Source organism: Caretta caretta, chromosome 1 (genome assembly GCF_965140235.1).
Source record: "Caretta caretta isolate rCarCar2 chromosome 1, rCarCar1.hap1, whole genome shotgun sequence".
NCBI lineage: Eukaryota > Metazoa > Chordata > Testudines > Cheloniidae > Caretta > Caretta caretta.
This window is the reverse complement of record NC_134206.1, coordinates 335,603,859-335,621,857: the sequence shown is the minus strand read 5'-3', so window position 1 is coordinate 335,621,857 and position 17,999 is coordinate 335,603,859. Positions and strand designations below refer to the sequence as shown.

The 17,999-nt window shown below is 38.9% G+C and overlaps 1 protein-coding gene across 1 annotated transcript in view; it reads left to right on the top strand.

The window, feature by feature from the left end:
- The first annotated feature begins 3,583 nt into the window (after positions 1-3,583).
- SEMA3E (semaphorin 3E) overlaps positions 3,584-17,999 on the top strand; it is a 221,889-nt gene continuing 207,473 nt past the window's right edge. Inside the window, exon 1 of the mRNA XM_048836506.2 lies at positions 3,584-4,390. Coding sequence (XP_048692463.1) covers positions 4,276-4,390 — 115 coding nt within the window. The 5' untranslated portion in view covers positions 3,584-4,275. The remainder of the gene's footprint in view (positions 4,391-17,999) is intronic.

Genomic DNA, 17,999 nt, shown 5'->3' with positions numbered 1-17,999 from the left:
TTAAACTTGCCTTGGTTATGTGTAGCAGTTTCTCAGGATCCCAGTCAGGTACTCATACTCATCTGAGATTAAATCCTAATATTTGAATGTTTACATAGTTTTTTCTTCTATCCAAAGAGTTCCAAATCCTTTTCAGACATTCCTTACAACACCCCCGTGCGGTAGGTATGTTAGTATGCCCATTTAACTGAGGGGACACAGGGGCACAGAAAGGTTATCTGTCTTGCCTCAGGTGGCCAGACTTCCAGACCTGTAGCTGTCCCTCCATGACTTGCATTGCACATTCTGCATTTCAAGTTTGGGCAATGGCATGAAAGAGAAAAACAGATCCAGTGTAACAAAGACGACCTTCCTACACTGATGTAGAAAAAAGCCAGAGAAAAGGTCCAGAATAGGAATTCCTCCCCACAACCCCGCCACCTCAGTCCCCACCGACACCCTATAAATTAATCAATTGCCACATACAAATACGCAATTTCCCCTTTTCTCGTGGTCCATTAGTCCCCCTTCCAATCCATTCATCCCCCACACCAGTTCCTCAGTCAGAGTGGATAAAAATCAGTGATATTTTTTTAAAAAATAAAAAGACAGATTTTTTTTATTTAAATCAGATTTTTTTGATAAAATGCTTTTTGAGGAAAAAACCTATTATAGCTCAAAGATATCTCATCATGGAATAGTGATTTTAAATTCTAATTTTATAGTATGAGGCAATATATTTATGTAATATTTAAGAAAAGTTTTGTAAATGAGTTCCAATTTTATGGGGTTTCAGGGGCTTCTGTATAGATTATTTAGGTTAATCTTTCTATCTACCCAATGGGACTCAGCACTCAGTCTCGAAGATACCATCAGAGATGCTTAGTTTTGCAGTTCTTAGACTGTAGATTTGTGTCTCCAGAGGTAACATGTTTGTAACAGCAAAAATGTTTTTAAATAAGTAAATATAGAGAGGTGAGAAATAAGAGACGTCAACTCTATTGTCCCTCTGTAAATTTGTGTACAGAGTTAATCCCTCACCTCTCTCTAAAAGTGCAAAGTTTCAAAAAGTTCAATGAATAGAAGACTGTTGGGAGTGGAATAGATTTGGACAAGGAGAAGAAGTCTAGAGATAAATGTGAAAAGCAAGGGACATATGCTTGTTTTATTAAAATATTATATGTTTGCTGTTGAAGAAAAAAATCCAGAATACTTAATGTTGTTGTTTTAGTTAAATAAAACAATTTAAATGTCTGTCTGGTGATGTTCTCCTCCTAATACAGCATGGCAAGAAAATCCTCCAAATATTAATGATTAATCTGTTGAATTGGAGATTGTTCACCTCCCAATGACTTCATAAATATCTGCTTCAATTACCTTTGGTAAATGATATAACCAAACAATCATTCATTTTCTGATATAGCTGTAAAACTATTCTGAAATGTTTTCAAAATAAATCACTGTTTAAAAATGCATTGTCTGTACCTTCTAAAAACGAAACCTACATCTGTCTCTGAGTTGTGACGAATATGCAGCAAGGTTATAACCACCAACAAGAATTCACTTTTATGTAGAAAAGCATGTTTAAATTGAGTCTTCCTGACTAGTGATTTAAATCAATTTTTAAATAAAATCAATTTGATTTAAATCAAATCCACCCTGCCCTCAATTATCCCCGTTCCTGCCTCAGTTCCCCACCTTGAGGCTGAGCTTTTCTCCTCAGCAGCAGCCATCGCTTTTGGTGCTGAGGAGCCTATGCTGTGACTCCTTCCCTGGCTAGGGGCTTAATCTTCTCACAGCTCCCCTTGCCTGACACCTTCCACAGCTCCCTCAGAGTTTCTCATGAAGGGCTCTGAGGGCAGTGACAGGAAGGGAACAGGGGCAGGGCCTCGAGCAATGAGAGGCTAGAGAGTCACACTTCAGATCAAAAAGCCTCATCCTCTGGCCAAAAGGTAAAAATTCGGCTGGGAAGGTCTTGCTGATTCTATTGGAGCCAAAACTGATAACTGCTAATTTATGTTTAAAAACAAATGCTACTCTTGTACACTATAGATATAGGTGTACAGTACAAACAGTTTTGGGTGGCAGGGGAATTGCCACTTGCTGAGGTACACATCTTATCTTTGCACAAATGTGCATCTCCCTCCATTTGGGGCTAATGCAGAATCTGGCCCACAGTTTCTAGCAACTAAGGTTTAAAGCAATGGAAGCAAAAAGAAGCATAGCCATAAAATTTTCAACAGTATTCCTAATTTGGTGCATTAACTTTTGGCTGTACTACCTGGGACTCCCAAGGTCTGAGTTTTTCAGAAGTGCTGAGTATCTACCGTAGTGGGTGTGGTATAAGTATCTGAAGAACAGAACAGAGTATGGCAAGAGAATTTTGAGGTTTTGAGGCTCATAGTATATGGATTTGTTTTTTGTATTGAACACTTGCACCCAGAACTTTGGATGGGCATGTATCATAATACATTAAATTAAAGACTGCTCTATTGTCCATATAGGGATCCTCAAAAGCCTCGGAGTAAAAATGCTGTTTTGATCATCCCAAATATGCAATGTTTCAGCAATTTTAGGCTTAACTTTATACTTGAGAGAAAAATGAGTCATGTAGTATTTTAAACTCAGTTAAGGATATTATTTTAATGATGAAATATGCAAATACAGTTAATACAAACGTACAGAACCTCAGCCAAAGCCCATTGAAATTAACTGGAGTCTCTCTGTTAACCTCAGTGGTCATTGGATGAAGTGAGCTGTAGCTCACGAAAGCTCATGCTCAAATAAATTGGTTAGTCTCTAAGGTGCCACAAGTACTCCTTTTCTTTTTGCGAATACAGACTAACACGGCTGTTCCTCTGAAACCATACAACACCTTGTTAGTTAAAGTACACAGCCCATTGACTGAGCCTCCTAATACTTCTGTGAGGTAGGTATTCTAATACCCATCTTGCAAATGGTAAACTCATGCACACTGTGGTCACTGTTCTGCTCTAAGGCACACTCTAGGCACACTCCATCATAAATGTATTCCAGATGTAAACTGACACCTGTTAGTTATCAAAGCTTTGTTTTTGACACAGGTATATTTTCTAATTATAGATTGTGAAAGTTTTCTATGCTTTCTCAGTTACAGTTTAAGAAGTGGTTGATGGGCATTTGAAGACCTGATATTGCTTTATCATACCGTCCAAACAATACATTCCGTTTGTTTATACATGTAATATATGTGTCTGACCCTGTCAACACTTATTTGCATAAGCAGCTTTATTCATGTATATAAATTTCATGTCTTTGGGATCAGATCCACAGATCATATGTAAAGTAAGTATAACGGAGGGATTATATGGTACAGAAATTATAATCTGAAGGGAAACTGAACTCACCAAGGTATCTTTAAAAGCGAGGTAATACAATAAATAAAAAGGTAGTATGCAAAACTGATATTTATTTGTATTCTGATCTATGCGTTAACATGCTGTTTAATGAGTCTAAATTATGATAAATTTGAACAGTTAATGATAGGGTGAATCCTGCTCTTTAATTGTTCTGGGAACAACAACTAAAATGACTTTCTAAACATATTTTTCCAAAGGGAGGGGAAGAGGGAATCCTGGACCCCATCCTGGTGCCTGAGAATGTGAGATCGTTAAGCAACTGGAAGGATCAGTGCACAGCACATGGATCAGAAACATTCATAGAAGCAGCAAGTATTGTATATTGCCTCAACCTTTGCTGAACTTTCCCAGTAAATACAGCATGCTGACAGCCTGGCATCCCTGCTGGGTGGATCCTGCAGCTCCAGGAGGGAATGGCACTTCTTGTTTTTAATTAGCAAAGGTGAAAGGTGAATTAAAACTAGCTGTTTGGCAAGTCAGAGCAAGGGACTGTGTTCTGAAGAGCACCAAGGAGGAGGTGTGTTTTTTTTTTTTTTTTTTTTTTTCCCCTCCTGAATGAATTGCCGAGCAGGAGGGACTGAAAATACAGCTTCTTCCTGAATCCACTGGCAGAGTTACTGAAGAGAGCTCAAGACACAACAGTGCAGAGTAACTCCTTGGAATGTCCTCTCAGTTTATAAACAGTTGTTGCAGGGAGAGAATATTTTTACATGACGTTTGCACAGCCTGACAATGTGGGGCTGTGTGCTGTTCTGATGAGAACTGAATTTCCCATAGAGATCCCCACAAACCGAACAGGAAAAGATTTAGCTGCGTTGGGAAAGTCAAGAGTGGAACTTGAAGCTTTTAAAAACAGAACAACTAAGTGAAGAAGCACAAGAATTTGATCTTGGGCAGCATGGCATCTACTAAGGACCTTTTAATCCTGGCACTATATGGCTTGTTACTAGAGTTACCGACCAGATGTCATACAACAGATACAAGGCTGCCAAGGTTACGTCTGTCACATAAAGGTAGGTCAGTATGTCAGCTAGTTTTTTGTGACAAATTCAACCTTGCTGTAACTCCACCGCTTCAGTGGAATTACTACACCACGGATGAATTTGGACCCTTGACAGAATGAAATATTCCTATTCAGAAATTTATGAATGATTTTTCCTGTGCTGAATAAACGGTGCAATTAAGTTTGCTGTAGACAGCAATATTTACTTTAAAGCACTTCTACTGATTCATAGCGGCTACTACAATAGCCTTTTACACCTGAGAGTGCATTAAACTAGCTAGTCACTCTGGCATTATTCTCCATGTTCTGTGAAGATTGTTCTTTAACAAGGATGAAATGCAATAGATAACACATGTGATCACTGAATAGTTTATGATCTGCTGTCTTCCACCAGGTAAGTCCTAAGCAGTTAGATGCCTGTGTTACACATTTTGCTGTGGCTCCAACTTATGTATATAGTGGGTGAATTCCTGTGCAGCTTGATGAATCATCTTCTAAACTAGCAAATGTCATCACACTATAATTAAAATGACTAACTGCCAATATAAGTCTGCTTTCAGTTTGACTGAATTGCCCAAAGATAAATGTCATTTTGCTATGAAATAGGTGGGTGGATATAAAACTCTTGACTCTTTATTTTAGTTGCAGTTTACCTGAAGTTTGAATCCCTCCTCCTTAATTCCAAATAAAATCCTATGAGCCAAAGTATGCCCTCATTTGCACCTGGGTAATAGGGTTGCATAGGTTTAAATTCATTCCCAGGTTTCTTTATTTCAGCTTGAGCCTTTTTTACATAAATGCTTGTGCAGTTCCATGCAATTGTAGTTCTCTGCAGCAGCACACACATTAACAGATGACGTAACTAGAAAATATGCAGCAGATTGTTGTTGCAGAAGAAATTAAAAGGACAGAGTGTGCATCATATGCCCATAATCTGTCACTAAGAAATGTTTTTATATAACCTATTGTACAAAGATTAAAAGAAAGTGACTCTCTCCTTTGCTGATCTAACAAGGATGAGAAGGCAGGAGGGAAGGAAGAGAGAAACACACCAGAGAAATATTACTGTAGTTATTAAAACAGACAAGTTTCATCAGTATGAAATATGTTATAATAGCAATTTTTAAAAAATGTATTCGCATCAGACTACGAGTACACATTGTACAGAGTCTAAACTAGCATGAGACTAAACAGGATTTAATTGTCTTTTATATAGCAAGCTGAATTACCAGTTATGGGAGAAAGAAAGGAAAAGCTGAATAGGATAATTGGTCTGAATGTCTTGTTAGAGGGCTAATAGAAGTGGGTTTTGCTTTTATAGACCATTTGGAACACTTTTTAGTGGAAGAAAGATTTGTCTTAAAGAGCTGTTTTGTAATTGAACCAGTGATTAGCATCAATGAATGAAATGAATTGATCCTAGTTTTATACAGGAAACCTTATTTTTTTGACATATGGTTTTCAAAATACAGTAGCAACTATTGATAAGTGTTGACTTTATCCTGCTTTATGGAATCCCTCCCCTCTGGAAGCAACATATTTGAGTGTCAGTTTCTTGTTAGGTGTAATTAGAAATACTATAAGTATTATAGATATTACTTGGTGGTGATGGGGTGGAGGCGAGGAAAAAGACACAGTGAATGAGATAAATAGTCCTACTGTTGTGCTAATGCAGGGCACTGGATTAGCTGCCAATTTTGGCAAGCTTCCCATGATGGTTCTGTAGGTATTAAATGTTTCTACTCTCACTTAGTGTGGTAAATTGTTTTTCCACTGGTTAGAATCAATGTGCATTTATTTCCCTGCCTACTGCTTTCATTTTCAGAGAGCTAATAATTTGGTCATAACACATCATAATTCTGTGATGTTTTTAAATAGATTATAAAATACCAGTTTCTCACTCAGGGCCAAATTTTAACCCCACTGAAGCCAGCTGTCACTGATTCCAATGACTTTACTGTGACAAAGATTTGGCCCTAATATATTGACTCTGCTCCCTGATATGAGCACACTTATCACCACCTTATACTTGGCTCATATATGTACTGCAACTGACTTTACCAGTTACACTGTGCTGGGTTCCTGAGTGCATATTCAAAGTCAAAGGTTAGAAGTGGCATACCTGTTTGCATCCTGGGAACAGCTATTGTAATTCTCCCAGCCAAAAGAATGTAGCATTCAACAGCAAGACAATGACTAAATGTCCTTGCCCTATTCACTAACCAAGTATGAATAGCAGGAGGGTCTGCCATCCTAATTTTGTAGTTCCAGAGGGCTGTTGCTCTGTGTACCAAACAGGCAAGAGGGTAATTATAATTAAATTGTAACTTGTCCTCTTTACAAAGCCAACCTATGCTTTGAAGTAAGTTGCCATTTTGAGATAGGCGACAAAGTTCATAGGGGTAGTTATAGTATGGAATAGCCATAACATCTGAGCAGAGACAAATTTATAACAGACACTGATTAGTGGAACTGAGTTTGCTATTCACACTCCTCCTGTTTGTGACTGTGTATGTTAGTGGCTAATCAGCACTTGGAAGATTATATGATAGATTGTTTGGAGGATTGTATGATAGGTAGTACAGTGAGGTATATGCCCAAGAGTCAAACAAACATTTTTAATTTATCTGTTTAAAAAGATTTTTACTTCAAAACATCTAAACTTTTTCCATGAGCTAGAAATTAAGGAAGGAGATTAATTTATTATTATCTAGTTTAATTTCAAAAATGGCACATTTGAAATAGCTGTGAGGCAGGAGATCCTTTATCTACAGAGCAGGCAAGGACTGGCCAATGGCAGTGCAAACTTTTCACATCCCTGAGCAACAATATCAGATTCCTGATGCGGTAGGGTAACCTTTGTGGATGAGAATAACACAGTCGCCATGCTAATTAAGGGACAGATTGTGCAACCCTTACTCATGTGTATCAGCACCTACTCACTTAATTAGCTTCCATGGCAGTTCATCAATAGCAGTACATTCTTGAACCCTCAATAAATTTGTCAAGCCTAACATAAACTGTATTGGTGATTTTTAGTAAGGTGGACACCTGTCTGCAAGAAACTGGGGCTACCAGTTCAGCTTACCCAGAACCTGCTCTTGCTCCCACTAAAGTCAATGAGAGTTTCACTACTGACTTAAGCGGGAACAGAATCAGCGTTATAGTTAACTCAACAGCCATCGGATGGTTGCAGCTTTTGGTTGCTAATTGTCTGAACCAATTTGAACCAGTGACAGTGTGTTCCCTCTTCCATTATGATTTCCCTGAGCCATCCATTCACTTTTCAGTTATCAGGAGATTTATACCAGGATTTAGAAAAATGTTCTTGGTTTCATGTTTATTTAGTGCTACAGTTTTGCCTAAAGGTCAGTGTCTGATGATGAACAATAAACATCTTAGGGTGCATTATTACATCAAACTATTGACTCATGCTGATTTGTAGAGTTACAAATATATTACTGCTGTGTTCACTATTACAGAGACATAATGTTTCTACATTAGTATGTTACAGGTTGACAGCTACATTTAAAATGATATAAAAATCATTAGCTCATTTTATATACAATAGACTCTGCCTAATGAGGTGCTAATGGAAGCCAAGTTTCAACTAATAGTCTTTATAGGCTGATGCTAAAATTCTTTCCCAATATCCCACAGTTAGCATTCTCTGGGAAACACATAATTGAGGTGGAATCAATAGAAGCTGTATGTTAAACAGAAACTATTTACATTACAGGTTGAAGTAGGACTGGTTTTGCAGAAGACAGTAGGTCTATATTTAAAAGTTAGCACAGCCATGTTAACCTGATCTGGATCAAAAGCTTTCATGAAAATGTTTGATACCCGTGTACAAATTCAATTTACAATGCATTTTAAACTATGCTTTGTGGTAGTGCGTTTTTGTGTCTGGGAAAGAGGAAAAAAGTACAGAAGTTCACCCAATAAAAATTAGTCCAAGTAAACAAAGAAGGCTAAAGGGAGGCTTTGGTATAATAATAATAATTAATAAAAGGATTGTTTTTGTATCTGACTATGTTCAGTGCATGAATCCATCCCATCACTTATTTTCATTAGCTAATTCAAGAAATCACAGAAATTAGAGCTGAGCGGAGAAAAAAGATATTATTTCATTAGTTCATTTCCCTGCAAATGTAGGTTTCCTCCTTACATTATTTACAGATTGTCAGGTTGGGTATTAAACGTGCCAAGAGGTGAACCTTTCATCTGTTCCCTTGGGAAACTGTTTGACAACCTACTGCATCTCTGTTGGGAAACTTTGCTGATATTCAGCCAGTTGTTCATCCAAATTTCCTTCTCAGTTTCATCTTATTACACCTACTCATATCACCTAACTCCTCTCAGATATTTGTATTTATGTTGCTCCTTTGCCACTCCTTAGCCAAGCTGTACAAATTTACCCCTTCAATCTTTCCTCATAATCATGCTCTCAATCCCCAGATCTTTTTCTTGCTTTTCTCTGAACTCATCCAATATGTGGGTTTTACCCTTCTGATAAATCATATCTGTGGAGGGATATGTGCATCGGAAGGCATCCTCCTCCTCAGAGAGGCAGAAAACAAGAATGTCACCCATATGTGCATGTGAATTTTAATATATGTGATTAATTTCTGGGGTTTCGATCTGTGTAATCACCATTGAGGGCTGTTGTAATTTGTTAACAAATTTGGTTCATTGTCATTGTAGTTAAGACTGAGGCAGCATCGCCACTGCAACAATTTTCAGTTATAACTTCCTAGGTGACCTCAGCTTTGAATGTTTTTTATTTACGAAGTGAGATCAAACTGTTCACTTGAGCACTGCACTAAGCTAGGACAATTCAAGCTGTTCATTTCAAATCTTGTTAGTTGTTGTTGTGGCTCTTATTTGAATTATCTAGGACTTGTCTAGGAGCCCCAGTCATGGACCCAGACACCGTTTTGCTAGGTTCTGTACAAACACGGGACAAAATGACTGCTGCTGCTGCCTGAAAGAATGTATTGCTTTCTTTTATCAGAGATTCACTTGAAAAAACGAAAAGGAGGACTTGTTGCACCTTAGAGACTAACCAATTTATTTGAGCATAAGCTTTCGTGAGCTGCAGCTCACTTCATCGGATCTGAGGTGCCACAAGTACTCCTTTTCTTTTTGCGAATACAGACTAACACGGCTGCTACTCTGAAACCTGTCACATGAAAAAAAAACAATCCTGATTTCTGAGAATGGATTCGCAAGCATTCACCCAATGGTTTTGATGAATAGGTTGCTCATAAACTGCTCATGTTGGCTCTTTGCTGTTCACTGTTGACCACTCGTGTTGTATGTGTGCGACTGAACACCTGAATCACATGGTATTGTTTCTGATTCCTGACTGGATGGATGCAACTTTTTAGCTGCAGAATAATGAATACAGCATAATAAAGAGCAAAATTCTGGGAGAGAATTATTAAATAAATGAACATTCATGATGGTAAGTATGCCAATTGCTTTATGAATGCACAGTGGTCATCTCAATACTCCAAATAAATGATTGTAGAGCCACATGAATCCTAATTAAGGCTAAGATTTTGTCACAGACATTTCTAGTAAAAGTCACAGACAGGTCATGGGCAACAAAGAAAAATTCATGGAAGCCTATGACCAGTCCCTGACTTTTACTAAAAATATCCCTGACAAAATGGGGAGCCGAGCTGCAAGGTCCCCATGCTGCCTGCAGAGGTTGGGCTGCTGAGAGGTCTGGGAGCCCCCACTGCCTACGGGGACTTGGAGCTCCAGGGTCTCCTGGCTCAGAGCTCCGGGGTATCCCGCCATTCGTGGCGGCCGGGAGCTTTGAAAGACTCCGGGAGCCCTTCGCACCTCGGAACTCTGGGACCCTGCTGCCCTCAGCAGCTCAGAGCTCTGTGGTGCCCTCACCACCCATGGCTGCTGGGAGCTTTGGGATATCCCTGCCGCCTGTGGCCGATCGGAGTTCCCAGGTCCCCTGCCATCCTTGGCCACGGGGACCCTACAGCTATTAGGCTATTGAGGCCTATTCTCCAATATCACAGTAAATGGAAATTACTCAGCGGGCTCAATGAGAGAGTTACCTATTCAGGCTCTGGGTCAGATCTGAGCTACAACTGGATGAGGATCTGGTTCTTTCGGGGTATGTATAGATATAGTCCAGAGACACAGATACAAAGTGAATTGGTATACATGACTTTTTTGAGCTTGGATTCTTCGCCACACGTGGTGTATGTAGGGCACTGCACTTCTGAGTGTTTGGGAAATTAAGAACTATATTATGGTTGTAGTTCGATGGAATGTGGCTGCAAATAAAGACTACTAACCAGAATTATGAGTGTTTAGTGGAAACAATCTGTGTCTTTCTCTATCTTTCTCTTTACCCAAATTCTTGAGGCGAGACAGAACGCAATGTCAATGCAGGAATGACCTAGGGGGGGAAAAATACAGATAGGAGCTCTTTTGTCTTACGCTCACTTCTTTTTTCTTTTCTTTTTTTCTCTCCTTTTTTTGCTGTCTCCCACTGATCAGACAACTGATTCCTTACACTGAAACTATGGCGATTTTTAGGCTTTTCCAACTGACCCTAAAGGGGCCTGTTCACCAGAGCTGGAATTTCTGGCAAAGAATCCACCAGTTCCTCTCATAACTACATCCTATTAACAAAGGCTTTTGAGGGTTTTGTTGCAGCAAAATTCTGAAGGGATACACTGTATTGGTGTTTGTCTTGAAGCAGACAGCTTGCAGTGTAACTTCAGTTGGCTTGTTGATTTTGTTTTAGAGAACTGAGTGTCATCTGAAGTTTCTAATCAGTTATCTCGCTGCTTTCAAAGAGCCACCACCATCTGTTGTTGTAAACTTTTTTAAACACATTGCGTGAGTTATCATTCCTCTGGAAATGAAAGCTGTATTTTAGTTTAATACATGCAGGATTAATATTATTTATGTGATTTACAGTATGCTGTGCAGGGCCACGCATCTGTTTCAAACCTTTTGAGAAACTTTTGGGTCAATAAATATTGTAAAACTGTGCAATGGGAATACTAAATATTATTAAATCTGGTGTCCTGGTTTTCTTCATGTAGTCAGTCAAAGATCATGAAACCACAAAGTGCAGCCATCATTAATTAGAAAATATTCATTTTTTAAAAAACACAGACCCTGCAAGGAAAAAGGTGCAAATCTTTATTTTACAGCTGAAACCCATTCAACTTGAATACATTATTCTTAATGTTGTGTTTATTAGATAATGTGTTCTGCACTTAAATAGCCAGTTGAGGATTCAAGATGGCAACATGAAAGAAAAAGTTAAGGAAGAAAGCTGGTGAATATATTATGCCGCAAAAAAAACAACACTAACTACATTATGAGCTTGGTTTCAGTTCAAAGCTTCTGTAAAATGAAGTAAATGGATCTGTGTTTGTTTTAAAGAAATGGAAATTTAAGTTACCAGCATAAATATTGAGTTTTGGGAACTAAGCAGATCTTCTATATGCGCCGACTTATTAAAATATTATTCTCTTTTCTGAAAATTAATAATTCATTTAATGCAGAATTTCAGTAACAGAAATGTTAGCAGCCTATCGTGTCCATGGCTTTGGCATTTAACTCTGGAAAATGCCTTTCTCCTCTCTCTCTCTGACTTGTTTCAATCTGCCTCAGTGTTACAAATTCTCACTGTGGAGGAGGAAAGTTATGAGCAGTTCACCTTGTGAACCAAGTCAGCTGTGGGCTTACATAATTGAATTTTTTTCCCCTCAGGATCTTCTGTAGTTAAAATGAAGCTATAACGTGATTAGATTTCACCATGATGGATCTCTCTGTCCAGCAGCTCTGTTGTACTCACAGTGAATTTTGCCCTTACAGAAAAAAGTATCACAGAAATATACCTACCACCAGATGATTGCTTTTCAGGAAAAAGAAAAAGGAGTACTTGTGGCACCTTAGAGACTAACCAGTTTATTTGAGCATAAGCTTTCGTGAGCTACAGCTCACTTCATTGCTTATGCTCAAATAAATTGGTTAGTCTCTAAGGTGCCACAAATACTCCTTTTCTTTTTGCGAATACAGACTAACACGGCTGCTACTCTGAAACTTTTCAGGAAAATCTTTGATGATCTTTGTTTTCATCATCAAAAATCTGAACAAAAATAGTTGCCATGAAGGAAGTTCTCTCTTTGTGCACTTCAGGAATCCTTCTGCCCTAAGATCCTTCGCCACTAGATCTTTTCAGAAGTCATTTAAAGTACACCATATCAATGGGGCATCTGGCACTATGTTTAACCTCAGTACACTGAGTGAGCAAATCACCTCAACATGTTTCGCCCATCCTGTTGTTTCTTTTACAATCTACCAGAGCTTTGTATTTTTTTTTTATGAATGGGCTATTTGTAGGTCCTCACAAATATGATTAGATTTGAAAGATCTGTTTACGGTTTCTGTACAAGTATATGCAGGTGGTCTGTAACCTCAGACATGACAACATCGAATTCCTGCCAAACCTCTCCCAGTGCTGGTATGATGCACTCACTGTGAATAGGAGCCAGTAGCTGTAAAGTTTGCATGGCTCATACAGCTAAAAGAGAAATCTAAATAGACTGAAAACTTTAACTCATCCTTAAATTACTCTTTATTAGGCTCAGGTGAAAATAGATACTTCATCCACCTTGCTGCCTGTCTGAACAGATACAACATGCAGCATGCTTTGCTACCTATTAAGTCAGTTAGGACTCTGATCTAAAGACCATTTAAAGTCAATGGGAGTCTTTGTGTTGACATTAATGGATTTTGGATTAGGCCTTGAGTGCAGTGGAGCTGTTTTTCAAACTGAAATGTCAGTCAGTATGTCGGAATGTCGCCTGCTTGTTTTCCATATGTTTTAAACCTATCCGGGAAGACTGTCAGTATGAAACAAAACCTTACATCATGCTATATGATTAAAAAACCCTCTTTTGAGTTACTAAAGTGGCGTTATTATTTATCTCTGAAGAACTGCATGATTAACACATGGGACCACCATTGGGTATGGATAGATTTCAAGGTGACACTTGGATCTCCAATATAAAGAAGAATATTCAAGATAGTTATCACAGGCTGCGTGTGTTAGTTGGGAAACTACTTTCAAATGCTTCTGGAAGACAACTGGTAAGAAAACATATGAGATAAAGCCTGAATCAGCCTATTAACCATTCAACTCGATGGAAACTCTGGAGTTTTCTAAGTGCAAAAAGCCCTATTTTTCATAGGCACCTTATGGTAGTACAGGTTTTAACTCACATTGTAAATTTATTTTATGTTAACATTCATACCAGAAACCTAATTATGAGTTACACACTTTCAATCAGGGCACTTGAAACAATATCATATGATTTATGTGACCAGTTGTAACTCAGCATAGTTTGAATTATTGGATTGAGTATTTAACAGCAAACCATGGAGTAAATACAAGATCAGAAAACTGATATATTCAAGAAAATCCTGATCTGTCAGCAGACAACAGGGAAAATGTAATGAAATGAACTATTTGATGGGACTTATTCACTCAACTGTAATAATATGTTGATTATGCCAGTATCCTGAGCAGGGCAATATATGGTTCACTTTGGAGTCTGATCTGGCTGCTGCTGTTAAGAAAAATAGTATACAGTATGTGATGCTTATGAAATTAAGTTGCTGACATTTCAATTTCATCAGCACTGAAATGTTTCAGTTTTCAGGCAGTATACTCCTTCAGTGAAGCATCTGAGTCTCATCCTTTGTCTCTGCTTCTTTATCCTCAAATAGAATATTTGCTAACAGATTTAGGAGGGGCTTAATTGGAACTCTCTGGTATGCTAATGATTTTTTTGGCAAGCTGCTAATAAAACAATTCTGTAAGCCAAAGAATTAATGTTTGGAAGAAAGTCATATAAGTGTCGGAAGACTCAGAATTCTGTATGTACCTACTCTGTACTTACCTCTTTTGTGTTTATTTTTATTTAAAGGGCTGTTGACTTCAAACGGTGTAGGGATTTAAGCTTCCCTAGGAAGTTGAACAATGAGCTTCTTACAGATGCTAAATTTGTTTTATGGTGGGAGGGAAGGGGGGGAGATATAGCCTGTAGCTTGTAACATACAAATGATTTGTTTAATAGGCTTGATAAAAAAGCGAGAGCAGCTGTAAACATATTTTACTTGTTGACATGCAATAAATGCCACAGAAAATCTCACCATTTCTTGCTCTGATCTTGTTGACCTTCGCTGAAGAGAATGATTTAAAATGAATGCAGAATAGTGTTATCCTCAAAACTTCAGTATCAATAAACTGAGGTTTTTTCCCAGCTATTAGTCCTCAACACAGTGTTACCAAAATTTAATATCAGTACTCTTTCTGGCCATGCTGTACTTATCTTGAAGATAAATCGTCATTTTGCAGCTGGAAAGCTAAAGGCTAATGAGTGTTGCCAAGAACTCCTGCAACTCCTATTTGTGACTAAGCCAAGTATTTTACTGTGGGTGTGTGTGTGGCATAAGCAAGAGTAAAAGAAAATAAGCTTGCTCATTTGTGTATTAAATGATTCAGCTCAGCTGATTGAGAATGTTATGATGCAAAGCTTGGAACTATCTGTTCTCTCTGAGCACAGAAAGATGAAGCTGGTAAGCAATTTGCTGGCCTTTTAGGGCTCTCATTCCTATTAAAAGTCCTTGTTGCAGAGATGGGGTGTGTGTGTGTGTGTGTGTGTGTCGTTCAGTCTGTCACTGTCTTCTCTTTCTCTGCTTCCTCATCTCAGGCCTTACAAAGTCCTTCTTCATATTTTCAGGTTACACAGAAGTCTGGGAGAGCAGCCACTTTCAGGAAACACTACATACGTAAAGAGGGTGTGTAACAGGCTCGCTCCTGGTTGGAGGGATGAGCTGGCACTCCCTCCTTCGGTTGCTCACCCCATGGTATCCCTGGACTCTGGGTTCTCCTTCTTCCTGGCTTGGCCCCCTTGGCCAGGTTACTATAGTCCTTCCCTTCTTGGGCATCAAAGTTCCACTGGACAAACTGTCTATCTGCGGTTTCTGGCAGTCTTCTGATTCAAGTCAATAGCACTTCCCCAGTGACCGGTAGGGGACCTGAGACCCACCTGCTACTCCAGGTTTCAGCCCAGAGATCCTAAAATCAGCAGCCAAAGTCTACCATTTCCATGAGCTTCTTCCTACTTTGCCCTCTTCAGGCTTTCTTCTCCACCACCTACCTGTGTGAACCCCTTCCTTCGGGCTTAGGATCCCAGGGCTTCTGCCAGCCCTCCACCGGGTTTTTTTCCTTCTCTCCTCACTATGCCCAGAGAGTGTCTGCAGACCTCCACCTCTTCCTATCACTCTTGTCCTACATAACCCCTGCAGTGGTGGTGTGGGGTGAACACCCCATCACAGGGTGATAGGTTGCATCAACCTGTTGATTAGTCTATTATTTTGCACAGTGACACATTGCAATGCGGAGAGTGTTTTACTCATTCCAAAGTACAATTTTTTTAAAAGTGGTTCCCAGTAAGTGAACGTTTGCAGTTGTACTGGAACAATGCTACACCCTGACGACTTTGTATTGCATTTCTTAAATACTTGCATTCTTGTGGGTTAAAATGGTTTATGTTGTTGAGAATAACAAATAAACAATTGCAGAAAAGGGTGATTGTTTCTCTAAAAGTGGCTTTGAGTACAGAGCTTACCTTTTTACAGTCTAGCCATGTGATATGTCAAACATTTAATCTAGAAATAGTGCTGAGGTCTCATTCTGCCGTCATTAATGGCAATGGCAACATTCTTGTGAGTTTCCATGAAAGGAGGAGCAGCCAACAGGTTCCCTTGCATCTATCCTTCCCTGAATATAAACCTAGCTTACTGATTTAGAGTCTGATCATGCAAGGCACTAACTAGTCCTGGGATTTACAAAGTGCATAGTCCCAGGGAAGCACAACTGTCTTGGTGGACTATAAATGGAAATGCTGTCACTGATGTTGTGGGTTCCTGATCTGTTGGTGGCCTTACAGATCAGGCTGAGACTCTGATCCTACAACGACTAAGTCACATGCTTAATTTTAGTCATGTGAGCTGTTCTATTGACTTAAAGTAAAGCATGTGTTTGCAGGATCTGAGCCTAAGGCACAAGGGTGATTGTCTCAGAATGACCCATCCATTTTTCAATATTTTAAAAATCAAAATAGTAACACAAGTAAAGTTGTTGAACAGAATTTTTATTTTGGCAAAGCCCAATTAATGGTCTTCACAAAGCACCATGGGTTCTTGTGAAGGATTCCATATGGTACTATAAAGGTACTTTTTTATTGTGCTTTTTGGCTAAAACTCAACTACAGAAAGGCCATAAGAGCAACATTTCTCCTTGCCCCCCATGCCTCTATATCATATGAAAGGCAGACCTCACTGAACATGCTTCTTAGATTACTTTATAGAGTGTTCCGAGGTCTATGGGTGCAAGGAGGTATACCTGTGATTTATTATTTTGAATTATTTTATTATTGTGCTGTTTAAACATGTGCCCTTTACTTTTCTAACACTGGAAGAGCTCCTTTCAACTACATTGGAATGGCTCTTTTCAATGTTACAAAAATGCAGCAAATAACTTTACAAAAGAAACACTGGGCTTTTTGCTCACTGCTGGAGGGTACATACTGTGGGATAACATGTAAGCTGTCAGATCAAGCCTCTGTGCTCTTAGAAGTGTAGCATATACCTGGTTAATGACAGATATTTACCTGAAAGCATGTCTGAGGCCTAATGAGGATTTGAAAGTAATAACTGATAGTGTGTATACATGCTTGCAAACCTGCTCATAGAGTGTGCCAAGAATTTTGTAATGATATGGAAATATTGTGTAAATTAGAACTGTTATGGGATAGTGAGCCAATTGGCATACATTGGTGCCCCACAATGATGACTGGGTATGTTGCAGGATCCAAAGGGAATGCCGAAGGATTTGTTTGAAGACATCATGTCTCAGCATATCGTGTGTCTAAGGTGCCACAAGTACTCCTCATTCTTCTTGTGTTTAGGTTGGCATAAACACAGCTATAAAGTAACTTGGAGAAAGCAGATATGAAGCCTGTGGTGAAAGTTTGTTTGGAGTTTGTTTTCCAAGTTAGTCACACATTATATTGATGGCTGTAGTCCTATGGCTTGGTCGAGGTATTTTGCTGAGGTGTGTGACTATTTAGTTTGCAAAATGATGGCAAGTTTCTGCAGACTTTGGGCAAATCTACACTACAAAATTAAGTCTACCTAAGTTATGTCAACTTACAGCCACAGCAGTGATTAAATTGCTTTTGCAAGTCCACACTACACTCTTTGTGTCGGTGGTGCGTGTTCTCACCAGGAGTGTTTGCACCAAATTAATTGTCAGAGTGGGGCATTTTGGGATGGCTTCTGAAAGACAGCAACAGTGGATGTACACTGACACTGCGTTGACCAAACTACATCGACTTAAGTGCTACGCCTCTCACAATTATTAAATCAGTGTAATGGGTGAGTTACATCGGTCGGAGCTGCATTTTAATGTAGATACTTTCAGAGTTAGGTCGATGTAAGATACCTTACATCGACCTAACTCTGTAGTGTAGACCAGGGCTTAGATTCTCATA